Raw genomic sequence first — 24750 nt, 5'->3', positions numbered from 1 at the left:
CCGTTTGCAGTCGCGGAACCGTTGGCGGTACATCTCAGGTGTGAGCCCGTATCGAGTGAGGAGGGCGGCCTTCATGTGGTCGTAGGAGGTCATCAGCTGGTCCGGGAGTTGCAGCAGGGCGTCCCGCCCTTCGTTGACAAACCTCCCCCATAGTCCGGCTCCCCAATCGCTTCGGGGAATCCGGTGGGAGGTCATTGCCACCTCATAGGCTTTAAACCACTGCTGGATATCATCGTTCTTGTGGTATTCCCGGATGACATCTTTGGGGATGTGAACCTTGGGTTCGGTCGAGGCAGACGGGGTCGGTCGTTCGGGGAGCCCGAGGTCTTTATTCTGTTTCTGAATCTCCAGTGCTTTGAGATTGCGCTCATGTTCGTATTCTAGTCTCTTTTCCTCTAGCTCCCTCTGTCTTTGCTTGTCTTCCCGCTCTTCCCTGAGTCGTAAGTGTTCCAGGGTTATTTTTTGTTCTGCCAGCTTGAGTTCCCCATCCAAGCGAAGTCGGGCAAGTTCTAATTCGTGGAGTCTGGTTTTTTCTCTTTCTCGGATCTCTTCCAGGGAGAGATCCGTTCTTTCTTTAGTTGGTGCGGGGCTCGTTTCGGTTGTTTGTGTTCGGGGTACGGCCGTACCCGTTTCTGCCCAAGCTTCTAGGGCTCGTTTGAAGTCTTCCTTTGTGCTAAGACCTGTGGTTGGAAGTCCAAGTTCTATGCAATATTGCTTCAGTTCCCGGTGGTTGTAGTCTTCCAATTTTTCCATCTGAAATTTTTCCGTTGTTCCGCTCTCTATTGACATGGTTGTTGTGTGTGGTGGGGCGAGTGACTTTCTGTACGATTATGCGTAGGTTCGGATCCCGTCGCTGGCCACCAATGTTAGACGGGGACCCTGAGGGTCGGCCGGATACCGAGGGAGAGATCCCCGAGGGGGACCGTCTCCGGCGATCGTACAGACAAGTACCCTCCCTCCCCACAAACAGGCACCACACCAAGTCGAGTTCAAGGCTTTATATAAGGTTCTTAAGGCAAGGATATCAGCGATACAGGATAACTTGGACCCGGGGGTCCTCTCACTTCTAGTCTCTGTAGGGAAAGGGGGTAGCGGGACAGTCTTAGTACCGGATCGGTACTGGTGGTGGTAAAAGGCGAGCTCACAATCCTCGAGCTGGAGGGTCTGTGGATCGGGCCGCGGCAGCGCCAGCAGGCCAAGGTGATAGTCTCATAAAGCAGAGGGCCGCGGCAGCGCCAGCAGGCCAAGTCGATGGTTTCACGAGGCAGAGGGCCGCGGCAGCGCCAGCAGGCCAAGATGGTTTCACGAGGCAGAGGGCCGCGGCAGCGCCAGCAGGCCAAGACGATGGTTTCACGAGGCAGAGGGCCGCGGCAGCGCCAGCAGGCCAAGACGATGGTTTCACGAGGCAGAGGGCCGCGGCAGCGCCAGCAGGCCAAGACGATGGTTTCACGAGGCAGAGGGCCGCGGCAGCGCCAGCAGGCCAAGACGATGGTTTCACGAGGCAGAGGGCCGCGGCAGCGCCAGCAGGCCAAGTCACGGATGAGTTCTTCTCGGGTCTCTCGACTCCAGGATACAACTGCCTTCCTGGTCTGGTCCTGCCCCAGTTATAGGTCTGGTCCCCTTTGATGTCCGGACCCTCGCGCCTGGGGGCCGGGAGGTCCGGGATGAGGGAGTCCAGACACCCAGCAGGGGGGTGGAGCCAGCGCCCAGGCGGCCTGGGGTGATCGACACCTGGCGGAGGAGAGCCGTTGACGATTCCTTCTCCCATTGACTCGCCAAGTGGTCACTCTGCCTCCTGGGGGGAGGTTGGTGCCTCGATGTCGGGCCCGGCCGGGCCCAGGGTGAGGGTCGAGTTGAGGCCACGCGGCCTCGTGCTGCAGTGCCCCAAGATGGCGGCCGGGTCGATGTCGTGGGGTAGATGGTGACCCGGGCCAGCTGGGTCCGGAGCTGGTGTCTTGTAGTGGAGGGATTGCGGGGTACTTCGGGTGGTCGTTGGTGGACTCTGGCTGGGGATGCAGGGAGAGCCAGGGTCCTGGTCCCATTGCGGGGAGGGGGTACAGCTCGAACATGCGGCCTGTCCAACAGGCGTCCCCCCTAGCTGAAGGCGGGGAGAGTCAGCCATCTTCCTGGGGACTCTCCTCGCTGAGGCGGAAAAAGCGGGACAGGCCGTCGGCGTTGGCGTGGTCCTGGCCTGGACGATGTTCCACCGTGAAGTCCATCCCCTGCAGGGAGATGGACCAGCGCAACAGCTTCGGGTTCTCCCCCCGCATTTGCATCAGCCATTGCAGGGGTCGGTGGTCTGTTTGCACCCGGAAGTGGGTGCCGAAGAGGTATGGCCGGAGCTTCTTGAGTGCCCAGACTACGGCGAAGGCCTCCCTCTCAATGGTGCTCCAGCGCTGTTCTCGGGGCAAGAGGCGTCTGCTGATGAAGACCACCGGATGGTCGACCCCTTCGGCGTTGAGTTGGGAGAGGACGGCCCCCACACCATGATCGGAGGCGTCCGTCTGCACAATGAATTCCCGGCTGTAGTCGGGAGCCTGGAGCACGGGGGCCGTGCACATGGCGGTCTTTAGCTTCTCGAAGGCTGATTGGCAGCCCGGGGTCCAGTTGACGGTTTTGGGGCTCTTTTTGGAGGTGAGCTCTGTGAGGGGCCCCACGATGCTGCCATAGTCCTTCACGAACCGCCGGTAGTATCCGGTGAGCCCCAGGAAGGCCCGGACCTCCGTTTGGCTCATAGGGGGTTGCCAGGCCTGGATGGCAGCAATCTTGAGTTGGAGAGGGGCCACCAGCCCGCTTCCCACTTGGTGTCCCAGGTAGGTCACGGACCCTTGGCCAACTTGGCACTTGCTGGCCTTGATGGTGAGCCCGGCTTGCTGGAGGGCGAGTAGAACCTCCCGCAGGTGGCGGAGGTGGTCGGTCCACTGGTGGCTGTACACAGCAATGTCGTCCAGGTAGGCGGCGCTGAAGTCTTCCAGGCCCGCCAGTACCTGGTTTACCAGCCGTTGGAACGTTGCCGGGGCGTTTTTCATGCCGAAGGGCATGACTTTAAAGTGGTAGTGCCCGTCTGGGGTAGAGAAGGCGGATCGTTCTTGGGCCCTAGGGGTGAGGCCGATCTGCCAGTAGCCCGCTGTTAAGTCGAAGATGCTCAGGTAGCGGGCGGCCCCCATCCGGTCAATTAGCTCGTCTGCCCGGGGGATGGGATGAGCGTCGGTCCGGGTAACTGCATTCAGCCCTCGATAGTCCACGCAGAACCGGAGCTCAGGGGCAACGCCCGGGGCAGCTGCCTTGGGAACCAGGACGACTGGGCTCGCCCAGGGACTGTCTGAGGGTTCGATCACTCCTAGGGTCAGCATCTTGGACACCTCGGTCTGGATGCAGGCTCGTACCCGGTCTGGTACGCGGTATGCTCGGTGTCGAATAGGAGGGCTGTCCCCGGTGTCCACATCGTGGAGGCACCAGGGGGTGACTCCGGGGGTGAGGGAGAACAGGGAGGCGAACTGCCTCAGGAGCGTTTGGCAGTCTTGGCGTTGCTCCGGGGACAGGGCCTCGGAGAGCTGGACCCCTTCCACTGAGCCATCCTGCTCGAAGGCCCTCAGTAAGTCCGGAAGGGGTTCGGAGTCTTCTTCTGTCCCAGTATCGGTAGCCATTAGGAGGCTGAGTTCGGATCGCACAAAATGGGGTTTGAGCCTGTTGGCATGGAGGACCCGTAGGGGGTTCCGGGCAGTCTCCATGTCGATTAAATAGGTGACGGGCCCCTTGCGTTCGATTACCTTGAAGGGCCCGGACCATCTGTCTTGGAGGGCACAGGGCTCAACCGGGGACATCACCCAGACCTGTTGTCCAGGTTCGAACTCAATGGAGGACGTGTGCTGATCGTACCACCTCTTCATGTCCTCCTGACTGGCCTCGAGGTTGGCTTTGGCGGTGTCTCGGAACCGCCGGGTCTGGTTGCGGAGAGCCAGGAGATACCGGTAGATGTCCGGGGGAGTTTTCTGGGGTGGCTGCTCCCAACCTTCTTTGACTAGGCTGAGGGGGCCCCGGACGGGGTGTCCGTACAGTAGTTCAAAGGGGCTGAAGCCGAGGGACTTCTGCGGGACCTCCCGATAGGCAAACAGGAGGCATGGCAGCAGTACGTCCCACTGGCGTCGAAGGGGTTCTTCTAGACCCATAATCATCCCCTTGAGGGTGCGGTTGAATCTCTCGACCAGTCCGTTTCCTTGCGGGTGATAGGGGGTCGTGAATTTGTAGGTGACCCCGCATTGCTGCCAGAGGGACTTCATATATCTGGAGATAAAGTTCGTGCCCCTGTCACTGACGACCTCCCGGGGGAACCCCACCCGGGAGAAGATCCCCATCAGGGCCCGGCCCACCACGGGGGCCGTCACAGTCCGAAGAGGGATGGCCTCGGGATAGCGGGTGGCGTGGTCTACCAGGACCAGGATGAACCGGTGTCCTTGGGCTGTTCGAGGGTCGAGGGGCCCCACAATGTCTATTCCCACTCGTTCAAACGGGGTGGTGACGACAGGAAAGGGTTGTACTGGTGCTTTGATTTTTCGGCCACTTTTTCCGCTGGCCTGGCAGGTGGGGCAGGCCTTGCAGTGGTTGGTGACATCCTTCCGCATGTGGGGCCAGAAAAAATGGGTCACCAGGCGGTCGTAGGTTTTATCCTGCCCCAGGTGTCCGGCAAGGGGGACATCGTGGGCTAAGTTCAGGAGGAAGTCTCGGAAGCGAAGGGGCACCACCAGCACCCGACTGGCCCCTAGTTCTGCAATTTTCTGCTCGCTGTAGAGCAGGTCTTGGTCCCAGTAGATCCAGTGGGCCCCCGAGGTATCCCCGGTGCTCTGGGCCAGGGCTTGCTGCCGGAGTCCTTCGAGAGAAGGACAGGTTTGTTGCTCGGCCCGGAATTGTTCCTGCGTGGGGCCTCCCTCCTGCCGCCATTGTGCCAGGTCAGGGACGTCCCGAAGCTGGTCGGGTCCTTCTTCGGTTTGGGTCAAGGGAATGGCTTCTGGGGCGGCCTCCTCTGGGATGAGCGCGGGAGGAGGTTCTGGCCACTCGGGCTCTTCTGGGCTGGGGACCGCGCGGGCGGTCATGGACCGGGTCGTGACGCAGACCCATTCGGGGAGGCCAAGCATCCCCAGGTGCTCCCTCCGTTCGACAGCTGCCCAGGGAGAGCTTTCAAGGTCGTTTCCTAGGAGGCAGTCCACGGGGGCATCATCGCGGACAGTTACTTTTAACATCCCTGTTACTCCTCCCCACTCGAAGGGGACGCAGGCCATGTGGCATAGGCTTTCGGAGTTGTCGGCTGATCGAACAGGGCAAAGAATGTTCGGCAAGATTTGGTCTGGAGTGACGAGGTGGCGTCGGACCGCCGTTACACTGGCCCCGGTGTCGCGGAGGGCTTCCGCCCGGCGGCCATTGATGTTGACCCATTGACCGTACTTCTGTGTGTTGGCGGGAAGGGGGGCCCGCGGAATCATGTCTCTCTCCCCTAAGCAGACCAGTGCCATGGCGGCGGGTGCCCATTCAGAGGGATCGGTCTCGTACTCCTCTTGGTCTTCCGGGATTATTTCTTCCCCTAGGGCCGCCGCTGCAACTTGGCGGGGAGTAGTGTTCGGATTCTTTGGGCAGCTGGGATCACTGGCGTAGTGGCCGGGTCGCTGGCACCTGTGGCACGTAATGTTGGCCCGGAAACCGGCCCGGACGGCAGGACTTCCCCGGCCAACCGGGGTCGAGGGGTTTCTGGGGGGTGACGAGGGGCCGGGGTCTCTCCCCCGACCCTGACTTCCTCCTCCCCCTCGGGGGCGATACGATCTGGATACTTCGCTGGGTGCGCTCCGGCCAACTCGGGTGCTTTCCCACCGGTCGGCTTCGGCGGCGAGTTGTCGAGGGTCGGTTAGCTTGCTGTCCAGGAGGTGTTGCCGGAGCTCCACGAAGCAGTTGTTCGACAGGTGTTCCCATACGATAAGGTCAAAGAGTTGGTCGTAGGTGGTTACTTTGTTGCCCTTGATCCACCCCTCGAAGGCTCGGCTAAAAAAGTTCACGTACTCCACCCAAGTTGTACCCGGAATCCGTTTGCAGTCGCGGAACCGTTGGCGGTACATCTCAGGTGTGAGCCCGTATCGAGTGAGGAGGGCGGCCTTCATGTGGTCGTAGGAGGTCATCAGCTGGTCCGGGAGTTGCAGCAGGGCGTCCCGCCCTTCGTTGACAAACCTCCCCCATAGTCCGGCTCCCCAATCGCTTCGGGGAATCCGGTGGGAGGTCATTGCCACCTCATAGGCTTTAAACCACTGCTGGATATCATCGTTCTTGTGGTATTCCCGGATGACATCTTTGGGGATGTGAACCTTGGGTTCGGTCGAGGCAGACGGGGTCGGTCGTTCGGGGAGCCCGAGGTCTTTATTCTGTTTCTGAATCTCCAGTGCTTTGAGATTGCGCTCATGTTCGTATTCTAGTCTCTTTTCCTCTAGCTCCCTCTGTCTTTGCTTGTCTTCCCGCTCTTCCCTGAGTCGTAAGTGTTCCAGGGTTATTTTTTGTTCTGCCAGCTTGAGTTCCCCATCCAAGCGAAGTCGGGCAAGTTCTAATTCGTGGAGTCTGGTTTTTTCTCTTTCTCGGATCTCTTCCAGGGAGAGATCCGTTCTTTCTTTAGTTGGTGCGGGGCTCGTTTCGGTTGTTTGTGTTCGGGGTACGGCCGTACCCGTTTCTGCCCAAGCTTCTAGGGCTCGTTTGAAGTCTTCCTTTGTGCTAAGACCTGTGGTTGGAAGTCCAAGTTCTATGCAATATTGCTTCAGTTCCCGGTGGTTGTAGTCTTCCAATTTTTCCATCTGAAATTTTTCCGTTGTTCCGCTCTCTATTGACATGGTTGTTGTGTGTGGTGGGGCGAGTGACTTTCTGTACGATTATGCGTAGGTTCGGATCCCGTCGCTGGCCACCAATGTTAGACGGGGACCCTGAGGGTCGGCCGGATACCGAGGGAGAGATCCCCGAGGGGGACCGTCTCCGGCGATCGTACAGACAAGTACCCTCCCTCCCCACAAACAGGCACCACACCAAGTCGAGTTCAAGGCTTTATATAAGGTTCTTAAGGCAAGGATATCAGCGATACAGGATAACTTGGACCCGGGGGTCCTCTCACTTCTAGTCTCTGTAGGGAAAGGGGGTAGCGGGACAGTCTTAGTACCGGATCGGTACTGGTGGTGGTAAAAGGCGAGCTCACAATCCTCGAGCTGGAGGGTCTGTGGATCGGGCCGCGGCAGCGCCAGCAGGCCAAGGTGATAGTCTCATAAAGCAGAGGGCCGCGGCAGCGCCAGCAGGCCAAGTCGATGGTTTCACGAGGCAGAGGGCCGCGGCAGCGCCAGCAGGCCAAGATGGTTTCACGAGGCAGAGGGCCGCGGCAGCGCCAGCAGGCCAAGACGATGGTTTCACGAGGCAGAGGGCCGCGGCAGCGCCAGCAGGCCAAGACGATGGTTTCACGAGGCAGAGGGCCGCGGCAGCGCCAGCAGGCCAAGACGATGGTTTCACGAGGCAGAGGGCCGCGGCAGCGCCAGCAGGCCAAGACGATGGTTTCACGAGGCAGAGGGCCGCGGCAGCGCCAGCAGGCCAAGTCACGGGTGAGTTCTTCTCGGGTCTCTCGACTCCAGGATACAACTGCCTTCCTGGTCTGGTCCTGCCCCAGTTATAGGTCTGGTCCCCTTTGATGTCCGGACCCTCGCGCCTGGGGGCCGGGAGGTCCGGGATGAGGGAGTCCAGACACCCAGCAGGGGGGTGGAGCCAGCGCCCAGGCGGCCTGGGGTGATCGACACCTGGCGGAGGAGAGCCGTTGACGATTCCTTCTCCCATTGACTCGCCAAGTGGTCACTCTGCCTCCTGGGGGGAGGTTGGTGCCTCGATGTCGGGCCCGGCCGGGCCCAGGGTGAGGGTCGAGTTGAGGCCACGCGGCCTCGTGCTGCAGTGCCCCAAGATGGCGGCCGGGTCGATGTCGTGGGGTAGATGGTGACCCGGGCCAGCTGGGTCCGGAGCTGGTGTCTTGTAGTGGAGGGATTGCGGGGTACTTCGGGTGGTCGTTGGTGGACTCTGGCTGGGGATGCAGGGAGAGCCAGGGTCCTGGTCCCATTGCGGGGAGGGGGTACAGCTCGAACATGCGGCCTGTCCAACACACATCTTATTACACTGTGCCAGAGGCACGGGCAGAATTTACAAGGGATATTGTACAGGACAGGGCCTCTTGGACCACTGTCAGGGGTATCAGCACTTTCAGAACTTAGCACTTTGTAGAAAGTAAAATCAGTGTAGCACACAAATAGAACTTGTAACACACAACCAGTAATCACTGGTAACAGGACCTCACTAGCACCACCTGTACTAGGGAGAAAACAACCACCTACATATCACAATACCTGTAGGGGTGCAAGAACAGAACACATGATGCAATGCATAACATTCATTCAGAGGTGTAGCAATAAAACACATGATGTATCAAAACACATTCAGCGGTGTAGAAACAAGGCACATGTCGCATAAAAACACATTCAGAGGTGCAAGCACAAGCAATTGCGCAAAAACCCACATGAGCCACAACCTGTGGCTGTCCCTGTGTCCCAATGTCAGGGCCTAAACGTGGCAGTTGCCCACAAAGTGCTGGGCAACTGTGCAGGGAAAGTTTAGGGCAACGTTGGAGCCTCTCTGGCTCAAGGACAACGAACTGGCACCCCGAGCCTCTCGGGGCTCGCAAAGCAACTGTGGGCGCCAGAGCCTCTCGGGCTCGAAATACGCAGATTGCCCCCAGGAGCCTCTCTGGGCTCTTAACAAATGACTGGCCCCTCTGAGCCTCCTGGCTCGGAAAGAAGATGCCCCCTCTGAGCCTCTCAGGGCTCAACACAAAATGCGCTGTCTCCAGAGCCTCTCCGGGCTCAACAACACAGGTAAGGCCCCCCTCGAGTCTCTCAGGACTCGAGACTGCACTGGCAGGTACGTTGGAGTCCCTCACGGGGGACTCAGAGCAGGGGCAACAGCCCCAAGAGCCTCAACCGGCTCTACGCAAAGGAATGCTCTCTTGAAGCCCTCGTGGCTTCACTCTGTCACTTAGCGCTATCTCGCGCTACCGGCACTTCCACACTCACCGGCTGTCTGGCGGCGGCTCTGGTGCCGCGGGCGGGCTCCTCTCCCTCTCCTCAGGCTTCTTCCGATGCGGGGCTCTCTTCTCCTCACGGGAGCCCCGCGAGCAGCGCCACCCTTTCTCCCCTTCTCACGCTGCGGCGCCGGGGGCGGGACTTCCGGTCCTTCTCCCGGTCAGGCCGCGTAGGGATTGGCCGGCCGGCCCTTCACTTCCGGGTCACCGCGGGCAGCGCGGCGGCCCGATTCAGGCAGGCAGGCGGGGTGTAAGCAGACGATGACTCAACCGAGGGGTTGGCTCCCTCGAGTTGATCCACAACGGGGCAATCAATGCCGGGTGGGCACCGGCCGAAGCAATCAAGGCGGCGCCAGGCAAATCTAAAGCGCTCCAAGCGCTATATGTGGAAAATAAAGCGCTCCCTGCGCTAGGACACCATTAAAGCGCTCACAGGCGCTTGTGGGGGGCAAAATACAGCGCTCCCAGCGCTGGGACAAAATCAAGCGCTCCCAAGCGCTAGAGGACCAAGATAGAGCGCTCCCAGGTGCTATAAGAAAAATAAAGGTCCAGCAGAGTCCTTCAGCAAGGCAGGGGGGCAAGGCTGGGCCCAGAGCCAGCACACTGGGTCTCCAGGCAGGGAGACACCCCAAGTGGCGGTCCTCTGGCCCAGCAGCAGCAACAGCCCCCTCAGGATCCTGGAAGAGAACAAAACTGTGGGGACACAGCCCCATTTTTATACAGTGCATTCCTTTGTCTGAAGGTGCAGGGTGGGGGCGGAACCAGTCGCAGCTGGTTCTTGAGTACTCTGTTTACCTCAGTGTTTGAAAAAAGCAATTAGGAACTAGTGTTAGAAACCATGGACAGAGACGGACTAGTGACAGCACAGACTATAGTAGGACAGAAAGCATGATACAAAATTATTTTATTAAATTTTCATTATAGTAAAAAGCACAGTTGTCATTTGGATGTACATGATTATTATGTGCATGCCTTCATTATATATGTGACTTGTTATCTACATATACAGACTTATATTGTCAGATCCTATACAGATTTCATGATAGTGTAGCTAGAATTGGGATCTATGCGAAGGCTTATTGTAAAGATATTTATACATTAAAACATGGCTGAATATATCATCTACGCGCGTTTCGGCTGGAGGCCTTCATCAGGGAGCCATGTAGATATCCAAGTGGACCTGAACATGTGGTTGAATGTTGGTTCTCACATAGGTAAAGTTGAATTGGTTGTGCGAGATGGAGGATGGTCTATCTTGAAGATTTAAGCTGTGCAGTATATCGTTAGTCTATGTTCTGCACTTCAGTTTTCACATATCTTGTTATTTGAGAGTAGCCTCTGGTGTTTAAGCTGTGGAGTTGCTCTTAATTGGCAAGAAGCTACATGCTGTGGGTATCTAGTAGCTGATGTATAGATGACCTGGTGAATCGATCTAGTAGTTCTATAGATTGTGGTCTGTTGACGGTTCTGGTCACATTGGCAATCTAAAGGTACGTCAACGAAGTATCGCAGAGGGGATCTGGAAGCTGCAGAGCGGACGCCGGCGGTTGCCGTCCCGTTAATAGCAGTACGTCGTCGCACTGGCACTCTTGGTTATGCGTCAGCGCGGTATCCTGCGCAGGGTCTGTCGGCTTCACGGTGTGAGCCAATGGTTGCCGTCCTCTTGTCAGCAGTACGTGGACGTATGGGGTAACTGGTATTTTTATTTTAGTCGTGTTCCAATCGTGGGGTCTGGTCGGCGTCCGTCTGCATGCGATCTCTGTTTACCTCAACCACCCTATCTATTCACTGGCAGGGCTTGGGTCATTAGACACACCACAGGGGGGCGGAGCCAGCATTGTGTGGGGAAAACCCAGCCCATCCAGGACACAGGTACACTCCTCCCACACATCACTCATGCTAATCTCCCACTCACCACCGGGCAGACCCATCCAGACTTCCTGGAGCCTGGCATGCCAGCCAGCTCCAGCCAATCACACTCCAGCACCATCACAGCACACGTACAGCCATGCCTAGAAATGGCGCTTCCCTACTAGACACATACAAGCCGCACATACCGTTGCGCAGCATTCATTCTCACGAGTTCACACATACCAGACTCAAGCCTGTACACCCCACGCATCAGGAACTACCAGGGACACATACATTCCCCATGCATTCCTATGGGCGGGCAGGCCTAGCTCAGCACATGCACTCAGAGTGCGCACGCACTTTCCACTGGGACACAGTGAAAGTGCGCAGAATCCCAAAAATCACCATTGCCAGGTCACCATTTCAAGCAAAAAGTCTAGGGGTGAACCTGCCCTAAGGCCCAAGTCCAACAGTGTGCCTGCCTGTGTGTGAGGTCTAAATGTTACTAAGGAGGCTGGAGCTGCACAGTGTTAAATGATTGGAACAAATGGTCTGATGGACACTGTGGCGACAATGCAAGCTCTTTAGATCCGATCCACATGAGTGAAATGAGGTTGAAAGTTAACCGTTCCCTTTATATATCAGTGCTTGATTTACTGATCACAAGTGCGTATTTCACCATTGTCTAGGCAATGCTTTGGATGTTGCTACATTCACAGTCAGTTGAGTAATAGGATTGCCACTATTCGCAATAATAGAAAATGATGAAATTGGTGCAGTAACCCCTACATTAAACGTTATTTGTCTGCATGAATCGTAATTATGGAGCCACTGGTTCGGCATAATGTAGATATCAAGGGGCAAATTTACAAGCCCCCTGCGCCACCATTGTGTCACTTTTTGTGACGTCCTGGCGGCACATTTCACTTCTCCATACTTACAAGGAGAGGAAAAGCCACCCTGTGTGTCTTTTCCTCTCCATGTAAATACAGCCCCTTTACACGCAGCAGTTTGCGTGGAAGGGGCGTTCCATGGGTGTTGCGGTGGGTGATCCCTCGCAACACCCATGGACCCAGACACATTTCCAGATTTATGAGCAATCGTTAATCTGGAAATGCGTGTCAATGCTATGTCTCCCCCGGGGAGGCGTGGCGAGGCGCAACGAGGAGAATTGTTTTAATTTCTCCTTGTTTTTTCCTCTTTCAAAGCGTGCTGCATTCTCCAGCATGCATTGAACGAGGAAACCACCTCAATTGATTGTTTTTGTGCAGGAAGGTGCCCCTTCCTGCACAGAAACAATCCCCCCATGACGCAGGCATGCTTGCACCATGGTTCAAGGGTGCCTGTGACGGCGCATTGCAGCAGTTTTTGCACCAGCGCAGTGGGAAGCACAGAGATGCGACATGTTGTAAATATGTCGCATCCCTGTGCTTCGAAACTAATGCCGCACGGCACAGCAAAATGACTTGCAGCATCGCGCTTTTAGTTTCTTGTTGATCTGACCCCTAGTCGTTAGACTCGGAATTGCATCCCGTCACACGTGAACCGCTGGAGTGTTGACATAAAGCCTGCAATGCGCCTGATCAGCTTTATTCATTCTTCCATTCAAGGACTGTGAAGTCGGAGCGGTGACTGGAGAAGAACAAGGACCCCCGTGGAGCACGTGAGGACCAGGAATGGTGCCGCAGGATGTTTGACTGCTTCTGAAATAGGTCACACAGAAGACTACCATTCTTGTATCGCTCATTTTCAAACCCTATTTGAAGATTTCCAAGTCTTGCCATGAAGAGAATAACCTCTGTTTTGCTGTGAGTGGGATCAGCAGGACGCGTGCATATCGCGCACAGCTTGTAATCTTCATCCTGCAGGGAACCATGATGGGACCAGAAGGGAGGTTTGTGCACATTTTGTGGTACTGAAAATTTTGGACCTGTGTCAAACATCGTCGTATCATGACGATTTTGATATCAGCAGACCGAGAATGGCTAGTACACTATGCGCAAGCATTTTCGTCATATTCAAGTGACAGAATCACCCTGAAATCAGAGTTTTCGTCCTGAACCCTCAGGTTCCATTTTGTGAACGGCAGCCATTTTGTGATTGCCCTCACATAGGCCAGTGACTAAAGCCAAAAACGATTCTGAAGGACACGTACACCTTTGCTGACTTCTCTGTGACCTCAGCATGCTGACTCCACTGCCTGAAGCCAAACCTGTTTGGCCAGTTCCTTTCCCAGTGGCCGATCGAGATAGTATCAAGGCACAGCATGCCATAAACCTTTATTGCACACAACTATGTCTTATCTTACTCACACCTGTCTCTGCTCCTTTCGTTATGGCCTGTTTACGATGGGGGTGTGCCGGGTTTTTATTATGGGTTTCTGCAGCTTGTGTAAGAAGGAATGTTGGGTTTTTACTTGTTTGCAAAAGCTAGGACTGCCCCTTACTTTTGTACTGAGTCATGTAACGCTAAAAACATATAAAAGGCCTCTGTCCTCTGTGTTCCTTAGACTACCTCGTTCAGTTGCTACGGCTTCTGGGTGACGTGGCCTCACTATGTTTAGTTTAATAAAGATGGCTTTTCATATTTTCAGATTCTGTGCCAAGTTCTTGTTATATTAGTAAGTATTCCCTGAGACTATAAATTACAGTACTTCAGATGGCGCAGCCAACGCGGGGATCATCAGAGAAGTGGCTTTCTGTGGGAGTGATCTGGTCAGGAGACTGAAAATCTACTGAGGAGCACAGAACAGGATTCTACTAAGAAAGTACTCTGTGCACAGGGATTCTGGAGATTCTTTAATTCTGCAGCCCGGTATATTTGTGATCTTCCTGATTTTGATCCTCCACATGATGTCACTCCTGACCGATAACCTTTTTGCGTGAGTATTCTAAAAAGACCGTTAGGTCATGTAGAACTTGACAGTTAGAATTTGGATAACCTTTTGATTAGTAAAAGTAAGAGTTAAGTATAAGTGGGCCGCTCCCAGTCCTTTGGTCCTTAGTTTGGTTCTTAGTTTGTTTGGTCCTTAGTTTTATTTGAAGATTGCAATGTTCAAAAACCGAGGGTCTTGTAAATTTACGAGTGTATCGATAGAGATAGCCCCTTGAAGTTTGAAGCTAGATTAGTGAGCTATAAGATGCCTGATCTTAGCAAATTTGGGGCTTTGTGTTGGCCAACTTTGTATACGTTTGGATTAGCCGGCTTCCCCTAAAGGGGATATCTAAATAGGTTTAGATTTTTTTTAAAAAAAACATATTTCTTCCTTGGTGATTTTGTATCCCCAGGGAATTAAAATATGACATAATACAAAACAAGGATCCTTTGTTCTGTGCAATATTATGAATGGAGATATGCAGAACGATTTTTGGTGTTCTGGCAGCCAAAGCTAGTGAATTAAGTGTATTGTGGCTTCGTGCACATACAGCAGTCTGCTGGGCTGTGTTTTTTTTTGTTTTTTTTTGCAGTCTTTTGGAACCCTATTGAGACGTGTTTCTTGAAAATATGACTTACAACTAATATTTGAGTACAGTCTGTGGGCTGTCCTTTCTTTTCGTCCTGAGTGTTGATTTGTGGGTTCAATGTGTGTTTCAATGTCTATGTGGGTTTTTTCATTGGTTTAACTTCAGTATGTGAATTGCGATGGCAATTTATGAAACAATAGCTACAGCACTGTATTGTGTGTCCTGAGTGTTTGAATCCTTTCTCTTTATGTTTGCAATGAGCTCAATGTGTTTGTGGGTTTCTTGATGTTTTCAGTCTGTTAAGTAAAATGTCAGATTAATTAATATTAAGTAGAAATTAAATAACACTCCAGCAATTTACTATGTCACATGCTAAAATCGTTATATGTTGCTATTTAATTTACAGACTAAGCAAAAACGCATATGTGCAAATTGTTAAATGCTTAAAATAGATAAGTTAAAATTCACATTCACTAGGAATATGAAGGGCCTAAAAAATAATTGTGTGTTTTGTAGCAAAACGAATTTATAGCATTTTTTACTTACATGCATTGTAGTACATGTAAAAGGCGAACACCTCAGCTAAAGTGAATTTTTTTCTTGCTAGATTTAAATGCATCTTTTTGCACGCGCATTTTTAAAACTTGAAATGTCTGTTTTCAGTAAAACTGAAAGCGTGCTCAGGTTTCAGCACTATGCAAGGCCTTTCCTGACAACAGATGTTGTTTTTCGAAGGCCATAAATAGCAAAGGAATGTTTATTTAGCCCAGGACTTAGCTGTTAGTTAATCACAGTTGGCCTTTTTCATTTCAGAATAGTGTTTTAGAGGGTTACAAAAATAAGGTTCATCACTTTGTATCACTGGAAGACATTCCAAATGCGGTTTTCCTCTCTTAAAGCATTTTTTTTCAAAGTATATTTTTGGTTCTGTTGAAAATACTGATTGCCCTTTAAAAAATGGCGCGAAAAATGTCATGTTTTAAGTTAGGCTTTTTGTGCGTAGGCGCATAAATGAAGGCATCTACAAATGATAGGCAAGGGATGCAGCTTACCTTTATATGTGGAGTTATCATAAAAACAGATAATTGGTTTCATTGAACGAAAAATTATTAATTATGGAAAAATTATTTGAGAAAAAAATAAGTGCTTTTTAAAATCGTTTTTTGATATTTATAAAGCTTAATACTCATACTATGACCTCCTAGTATTAAAATTTGATTTAAGTTATGTGTTACGGTGTAATTAGGTAATTTGCATGTTGGTTTTCACCTGGCGCAGGCGTAAAAAACTTATTTTTCCAAGGATTTACATGAGATATGACTAATGTCTAATATCTGTAATGTGTAAAGAACATTCTGAGGATGATTAATATGTAAAACAATTATAGGATATTTATTTTTAAGTGCCCCAAAGATAAAAGTCGAAATTGAGTTAAATGGGTTTTTAACACAGATTCTTGTCATTTACCATAGCTTGAAAGTGTCTCTGGCTTCAGTAAATGCATACATTTGTGCATAATACAAACTTGTGGGTTGTTATTGAGGTTGTTTTTCATAGCTCAGTGAGCCAATGTGCCTGGTGCAGAGGTTTGTGTTTAATATTAGGGTTGAGGGTTCTAACTTTAGCGGGGCCCATTCAGACGTTCATCAATGTTAGGTTGCTAAAATGAGTACCATTGTATAGGGTGGTCGCAAGCATTTGTTCTAAAAACTGATATGTGTGAATCCTTCACAGTAAATGTAGTAGGCCTTCTGTCTTTGTCATGTTGACATTGTGACCTTTTAAATTCGAGCCTTGTCTCTGTGAAATGCAGAATAACCTTGCTAAACAGGCCTCAGAAATGTGGAATTTCTGGTTTAAAGTTAAAGACTTAATTCCAAAGGGAAATATAAAAAAGGTTTCTTAAAAAGGTTTTCTTTAAAAGTCCCAACATCATGACATTTGTATTTTTGCTCTAAAAAAATAATGTCTGCTAGTCGCTTTTATTTGACAGAGAGCAAGTGTTGCATTCCGTTTTAGACAAAAAATAAGATGCAGCCTTTTACTAAAATTTTGAAGCCTACATGAATAAGTAAAAACGATTTGCCAATTAAGAATTATTTTTTATCGTAGAGGCTGTGGCACAAGGCTAACATGCAGTGTCAGGGAAAATATTTTACTTTTAGAAAGTTAAAAGGGATTCATGTTGCAAGGTGACTGACAAGATGGTAACAGTTAAGTAATGGTAATTTATTTTTGTGTTTGTTAATGTGTATCATGTTTTGTCTTCTGCTTAAAAGTTACAATTGATGTCTGTTTATTATGAGAAATGTCTCTCTTTTGTGTGCTGTGTATTTTTTCTTTTCGCTTCTGCTCACAGATCATTCATGGATTGCTCTGGGGGATTTTAAGCCTAACAAGACACGTGAGTTTGGTTGGTTGAAATGAGATGTTATTTTTTTTCCGCAACTCCTTTGAAAAGAAATGTCCATGCGTTTTTCATGTTTGTGTATTTTGTTCTATCATGAATTGTTCTTGCTGGTTCTGTGTGTCCGAAAGTTGTGTTTTGACAGCAGATACCCACTATTGGTGATCTACTGTTAAAAAGGAGGGGATTTTTAAACCTGAAACGGTATTATGCGTCACCGCTCATTTATATATGCTATTGTTCTACAGCGAGTATATCTGATGGCTTGACGTCCGTTTTGTGCGTTTTTGCATGTTTTATGTTGCTGCTTAAGAAATTATTACAAATTCACCCGTGTTGTTGTGAGGGGACATGTATGACGATACGTGTCGCTGTAACAGTTGGGTAAAATTTTCGCTGATACTAAAATTCACAGAAATGATTTTTTTTTACATATTGTGAACCAGACAGACAACACTTAACCAGTGTATGTCAAATTTGGCTATAGGTATTGAAGAAAAATAAACAGCAAATTGTGTCATCTGTAGTCACGATATTGCCCTTTCCTGTAAGGAACAGGCAGCCCTAAAATTATATATCCTGATTGGACATAAGGATAAATTATAGATTTGTGACTCTTGTACATGGTGACCTAATTTCTATATTACATTAGTCAGTTTGATTCTGCTTCCTAAGAAGTATATGGCTTTGTACCATAAAAGAAACCAGGTTTCATTTTTTCCCCTGAAGAAGGAACTGGAACATTAGCTGAGATTACCGTATATGGTGTAGTGGCCAGCGGTAGAGTTAAATTTATAAACTATTGTGATTTTTTTTGTGTGTATCACCCATACTCTTGGTATTGTGTCACATGCCTGACTATCACCCAAGCGCATCGTGCCTAGTTATTGGGGATTTTAGCTGTGTCCTAGTCCCATTCCTCTTTTCCGTATTCCTTTCACCAGTCAGCTTTTATTATTATTAGTGTATTGTTCAGGTTCACACTTTCAGATTGCAGTAATGTATCATGGACCCCCATCTTATGTATAATCCCCTTTTGCATAACTAGACTGGTTCTAAGAATTTTCTTTAGGCCTATTCTGATGTTTTTCCAGTCTGTCTGTTAAGGTAGTCATGGACTGATTAACTGACTCAATACTATGATACAATAAGCTTCCCATCTCAATAGGAGACACCTTACGTTTTTTCTGAATAGGACAAATTCAATGCCTATTCTAATTTGGTTTTTAGTTCCTTTTTCTGCTGCTTTAATTTTAATGGACCAGATGTATTTTAAATAATGGAAATACCAGGACTCTAGTTCTTGTCTTTTGTTCCCACATCTTGATCATTAGCTTTTGCATTGCATAGTCCCACCTGATGCACAATTATTATGATAATATGTATGTGATCCCGCTTTTGAGATGTTCTAGATGAGGAATTTAGGAACACCTATATGTAATAATTGAGATAACATGTGTTTGCCCCATTAGACATGCCACTATGTGCGAGGACATCCATTCAGATAGAATTCCCATGTCGATGTTTACCCTTAAATGGTGAAGGATATGCTCTCACACGGAAACCCAATTGAAGAGCCTAGAGGCACTGTCTTGCCTATTGCCTTTGTGTTTGTATTGCCTTTGAGAATGACAGTGTATTTCAACGCAGAATTGTCCCATGGCGTGTGGCCACTCCTTTGAAGATCGCAGGCCACCTGTTTGCAGTCCCCTTGTTATACAATGAACTGTTTAAAGCATCACACTTGCTTCATCAAGGCGTTCAACATCAGAAAAGAAGGAGGAGCTGGTTTTGCCACAGAACCAGATTTTTAGTGCAAAAGAGCGCCTGTCATGTGCTGGTTAACCTCTGACAGTGTGCAGTCCCTTGAGATTTCAGTGCAAAAGAGCGCCTGTCATGTGCTGGTTAACCTCTGACAGTGTGCAGTCTCTTGAGCCCCTTGGCCTGAGTTTTGGCCACGCACCCCCTTTTTTTCCTTTGCTTCAACGGAAGTGCAGTGCACCGGAGGATCCAAGAGTGGCAAAAGGCACTCCATTCTGGTGCCCATGAAAGAGCGGCCTGAGCGTCCTCTGACACTGAATGATGAGTGTTGGAGTCTGAGAATGGTCCCGGGTCTGCACGAGATGATCTGTGCCCATGACTAATGAAGAGCACAATATCTGTAGTGTCTGCCGCAGAGGAGAGATACGGTGCACTGCCTTGAGACTTTGAGACTTTTTGAATGAGCTATGAGTGTTTGCCAGGAGGGCACTCCAACAGATACTGAGCATCAGAGCATGGGAGGCCTGAATCCAAAGGCCCATGCAACAACGGGAGCAGGCTTGATGGACAATAGAAGCCTGCCAGAGAGGCTTTTTGAACGGACTCTGGGCATAATTGGTTTCACAAGAGGTTTCCGTGTGATTTATAGACTAAGTGTTAGGAGAAGGATTTTATTGTTCAACTGGCATTATTTTTAAGTAGTATTCTGTTTAGTAAAAGCAGAATAAAGTCAATTTTCTGTGAAAGAGTATCCCCTTTTCACCTCAGAGCATTATTGAGGGTCACCACTGTTTCACTTGAACATATAATAAATTACAGAAATGCATAGGAAGACCTAAAAATGGTACTAGATAATTTTAGGATTTACCTTTTATTTAGGGTTGTGAAGAATTATAATTTTGTTTGTAATAGTGGTCACTACTTTTTCCTGTTGTCTATATGTTCTTAATAACGTGTTTTCTAGTGTTTTTTTTAAACATGGCATTGTCTCTTATGGGTGGGATTGTTTTTGCTACCCAATTCACATCTGTACCCACATCCCAACCTATGTCTTTTCCTACTCCTACTTCTTTGCATTCTTTCCATACTTTACCTGAACATGAACTAGTTAGGAGGTCAGAGTTTATTAATAATTCCTTTGTACAGCTTTTGCATCAACACCAGTTAATAGTGAACATCACTAATTGTTGGGTGTGTAGTCTTATGCCACATACTACAGATAGAGGTATTCCCTATTTTTTTCCTTTCCTTGCCATATATGGCCTTTGTGCTACTACGTTTGTAAGGAGACCTGTCCCGAGAGAGTTGCTAAGTAATAGGATTATGCTTCAGCAACATCTTGATGATTTGATAAATATAGACCTGGACTCAGACTAGCGTGAGTATAGGTTATTGCCTATGTAAGGGCAAAAGGAGGGTCTGTGGTACTGAAAATTTTAGACCTGTGTCATAAACATCGTCGTATCATGACGATTTTGATATCAGCAGACCGAGAATGGCTAGTACACTATGCACAAGCATTTTCGTCATATTCAAGTGACAGAATCACCCTGAAATCAGAGTTTTCGTCCTGAACCCTCGGGTTCCATTTTGTGAACGGCAGCGATTTTGTGATTGCCCTCACATAGGCCAGTGACTAAAGCCAAAAACGATTCTGAAGGACACGTACACCTTTGCTGACTTCTCTGTGACCGGAGCAAGCTGACTCCACTGCCTGAAGCCAAACCTGTTCGGCCAGTTCCTTTCCCAGTGGCCGATCGAGATAGTATCAAGGCACAGCATGCCATAAACCTTTATTGCACACAACAATGTCTTATCTTATTCACACCTGTCTCTGCTCCTTTCTTTATGGCCTGTTTACGATGGGGATGTGCCGGGTTTTTATTATGGGTTTCTGCAGCTTGTGTAAGAAGGAATGTTGGGTTTTTACTTGTTTGCAAAAGCTAGGACTGCCCCTTACTTTTGTACTGAGTCTTGTAACGCTAAAAACATATAAAAGGCCTCTGTCCTCTGTGTTCCTCAGACTACCTCGTTCAGTTGCTACGGCTTCTGGGTGACGTGGCCTCACTATGTTAAGTTTAATAAAGATGTCTTTTCATATTTTCAGATTCTGTGCCAAGTTCTTGTTATATTAGTAAGTATTCCCTGAGACTATAAATTACAGTACTTCAATTTCAGGGCTCATGGCTTCAAAATGCATAAACATGGTCTTTGCTTCTTACACACAGGTGTTGCAGCTGATGTAAAAAAAATAATGATTTCTCATGGACCTGGACAGTTTTAAAATGTGAACCAAAGAAGAATGGAAGATTTAAGGGAACATGGTCTTTGGCCTGCTTCCCACAGAACCTAACCCAGCCGGAACGCATAAGCTGAGGAAAGCGTCCACGTGTGTGGGTTATTGTCCTTCAGATATGGAGTCACCCTTCGCATGCTTATTGTCAAGGCCCAGGTTTTTCATCCAAGGAGGATGGTGTGTCTGGCCCAACCAACCAATAAATGGCAGTTATGTACAGCTTGGTACTCTGTAATGAGGTCCAAGCTGCAAAACAGCTGCTGGTGGTTAAGTATCTCTTCTCCACAAGAAATAAACCAAGGTGTCTAGGCAGCAAGATATGTGTATCTTACCAGGGCTCACGATACTGTGGCTAGATACTCGAGGAGTGTGGTAAGAGCCTTTTGGTTTTTAATCGTGAGAGGAAGTTTGTGAGATCGTTTGAGACTCTACAGAACACATGAAAGGCTGTATCCTCTCCTGCTTGGACTGCAGAAGACCATGTGCAGATTGAATGTTTTCTTAGAAGGATTCGTTGTCTAAGAAGGGCTCTGTGTCTAAGGAGGGCTCTTTGCCTCAGAAGGGTTATGTGTCTAAGGAGGGCTCTTTGTCTAAGGAGGGCTCTTTGTCTAAGGAGGGCTCTATGTATAAGACAGGCTCTGTGTCTAAGACGGGCTCTGTGTCTAAGAAGGGCTGTGTGTCTAAGAAAGGCTCTGTGTCTAAGAGGGGCTCTCTGTCTAAGATAATGAGGGCTCTGTGTCTAAGGAGGGCTCTTTGCCTCAGAAGGGTTATGTGTCTAAGGAGGGCTCTTTGTCTAAGGAGGGCTCTGTGTATAAGACAGGCTCTGTGTCTAAGACGGGCTCTGTGTCTAAGACGGGCTCTGTGTCTAAGACGGGCTCTGTGTCTAAGACGGGCTCTGTGTCTAAGAAGGGCTCTGTGTCTAAGAAGGTCTCTGTGTCTAAGAAGGGCTCTGTGTCTAAGACGGGCTCTGTGTCTAAGAAGGGCTCTGTGTCTAAGAAGGTCTCTGTGTCTAAGAAGGGCTCTGTGTCTAAGGAGGGCTCTGTGTCTAAGAAGGGCTCTGTGTCTAAGAAGGGCTCTGTGTCTAAGAGGGGCTCTCTGTCTAAGATAATGAGGGCTCTGTGTCTAAAGAGGGCTCTTTGCCTCAGAAGGGTTATGTGTCTCAGAAGGGCTCTGTGTCTGAGAAGGGCTCTGTGTCTGAGAGAGGCTCTGTGTCTATGCAGGGCTCTGTGTCTATACTGGGCTCTGTGTCTAAGAGGGGCTCTGTGTCTAAGAAGGGCTCTGTGTCTAAGAAGGGCTCTGTGTATATGCAGGGCTCTGTGTCTACGAAGGGCTCTGTGTCTTAGGGGGCTCTGAGTCTAAGGGGGGCTCTGTGTCTAAGAAGGGCACTGTGTATATGCAGGGCTCTGTGTATAAGAAGGGCTCTGTGTCTAAGAAGGGCTCTGTGTCTAAGAAGGGCTCTGTGTCTAAGAAAGGCTCTGTGTCTAAGAAAGGCTCTGTGTCTAAGAAAGGCTCTGTGTCTAAGAAAGGCTCTGTGTCTAAGAAAGGCTCTGTGTCTAAGAAGGGCTCTGTGTCTAAGAAGGGCTCTGTGTCTAAGAAGGGCTCTGTGTCTAAGAAGGGCTCTGTGTCTAAGAAGGGCTCTGTGTCTAAGAAGGGCTCTGTGTCTAAGAAGGGCTCTGTGTCTAAGGAGGGCTCTGTGTCTAAGAAGGGCTCTGTGTCTAAGAAGGGCAACAGAGATGCAGAAAGAGGAAAGTAAGGTGCAGAAAGAGGGAAAAGAGTACAGAAAGAGGGAAAGGGAGAGCAGAAAGAGGGTAGTGAGGTGCATAAAGAAGCAAGAGAAGTGCAGAAAGAAGCAACAGAGGTGCAGAAAGAGGCAGGAGAGGTGCATAAAGAAGCAATAAAACTGCAGAAAGAAGTAACAGAGGTGCAGAAATAGGCAAGAGAAGAACCGAAAGAAGTAAATCATCTTCCAATCCCCCCAGTCCTATTCCTCCCCCCCTCCCTCGTCCTCGGCATAAGACAGCCTCCTTTAGCGGTGGCCTTATCAATGCCAGATCCTTAGCGCGACACGGACAAGACATCCATGATCTTATCATAGCATCCGATCTGGATGCCTTGTTCATCACTGAATCTTGGTTGCACGATGCTTCAAATCCCGATCTTGCCACCGCTCTCCCCCCTGATTACACCATCCTCAGACGAGACAGACCTATTGGTCGGGGAGGCGGATTGGCCATCATTGTAAAAAAAGCACTTAAGTGCCACACTTTTGACCTGGCCTCCTTTAAGGACTGCGAATCCCTGGGATTTGTTATCCACACTAGTTCCTCCTCTGCCTTTTCAGGCGCACTTGTCTATCGCCCCCCCGGAAATGCCACTACATTCTTGGCCTCCCTTGATGAAACTCTGGCAGCTTTTCTTATCCATTACCCCACCTTCACTCTTCTTGGAGACTTCAATCTTCATCTGGAATCTGACACTGACCCCCACACTCTCAATTTCCGCCACTCACTGGAGATTTTCGGTCTCTCCCAATTAGTCTCCCTTCCTACCCATTGTGCCGGGCACACCTTGGACGGCATTTGTACCAATCTGTTCTCCTTAGATGCCGCTACCCCCGTACCACAAATATGGACAGATCACTGTCTCATTCCCTTCTCCATTAATAACAAAACCTTGCCCCCTCCTCCCATTAAACTCCCTCACACCCCTTTCCCTGTTAATTGGAAAAAGGTAGCTGAATACATCAAACTCAATCCACAACCGGCAGTACCCCCCCTACCATCACGGGCGACGCCTCATTAGATTCCACAAACTTCCACCTGTGGATTGAGAGAGTAATCTCTGTAAATGCAAAATCCGTCAGCCAAAAAAACGTCCGAGGAAAAAAGAAACCCAATGCCCCCTGGTATACTCCGGCCCTCGCTGACTGCCACCTCAAGTGTAGGCTTTTGGAGAGAGAATGGAGGAAAACCTACAACTCAACGTCCAGATCCACTTACACTCTCCAGAGAAAGCTATATCTCTCCGATATAAAAAAAGCAAAAAAGGCATTCTTCACTCTAGCAATAGATGCAGCAAAACAGAAACAACATACGATTTTCAATATCGTAAAATCTTTCACTCATCCCAAAGCACTGGCACTTGAAATTCCCCCCTCACAAGCCCTCTGTGATCAAATCGCTGATTTCTTTGAGGAGAAAATCAATAATATCCATAAGGACTTCCCCCCGGCTCCCATCCTAATCCAAGCGTCTGACACATCTACTCCCTCACTAAACCAATTTACAGCAGTCTCCCTATTGCAAACGCACAAAGCCATACTAGCCTGTAAATCAGGTGCACCCACAGACTCCTGCCCCCCAGTCATCTTGCACCACCTCATTGAGTCCGTCAACCCTCTAATCAATGCGATTGTGAACGAATCCCTTGACTCCGGTATTGTTCCTATTGAGTGGAAGAAGGCCACAGTCAAGCCCCTCATGAAAAAGCAAAATAAATCCCCTACTGATCTGTCCAATATGCGCCCAATCTCACTCCTCCCTGCACTAGGCAAAATTACCGAGCAACTAGTCCACGAGGAATTAAAGAATTTTGTGGAAAATCAATGCATCTTACACCCGCAGCAATCCGGTTTTCGTTCCGGCCACTCCACAGAGACCGCTTTGATTGAGTTGTCTGACACCATCAAGTTCTTGCAGGATGAGGGCAGGCAGGCCGTCCTCATCCTGCTCGACTTAACCGCGGCCTTCGACACCATCTCACACACTATTCTAATTAATAGGATGCGTGAGATCGGTGTCTCGGGCTCCGCACTTGCTTGGATTACATCATTTCTATCCAATCGCTC

General features: G+C 49.7%; 1 protein-coding gene across 1 annotated transcript in view; it reads left to right on the top strand.

Moving 5' to 3' along the window:
• LOC144758201 (uncharacterized) overlaps positions 1 to 13567 on the top strand; it is a 122315-nt gene extending 108748 nt beyond the window's left edge. The window contains exon 23 of the mRNA XM_078646416.1: positions 12586 to 13567. Within this exon, the coding sequence (XP_078502542.1) occupies positions 12586 to 12593 (8 nt within the window). The 3' untranslated portion in view covers positions 12594 to 13567. The remainder of the gene's footprint in view (positions 1 to 12585) is intronic.
• The last annotated feature ends 11183 nt before the right edge of the window (positions 13568 to 24750 follow it).

The sequence above is a fragment of the Lissotriton helveticus genome, chromosome 1_1, assembly GCF_964261635.1.
Source record: "Lissotriton helveticus chromosome 1_1, aLisHel1.1, whole genome shotgun sequence".
Lineage (NCBI taxonomy): Eukaryota > Metazoa > Chordata > Amphibia > Caudata > Salamandridae > Lissotriton > Lissotriton helveticus.
The sequence above is the reverse complement of the archived record's forward strand: the minus strand, read 5'-3'. Positions and strand labels throughout refer to the sequence as shown.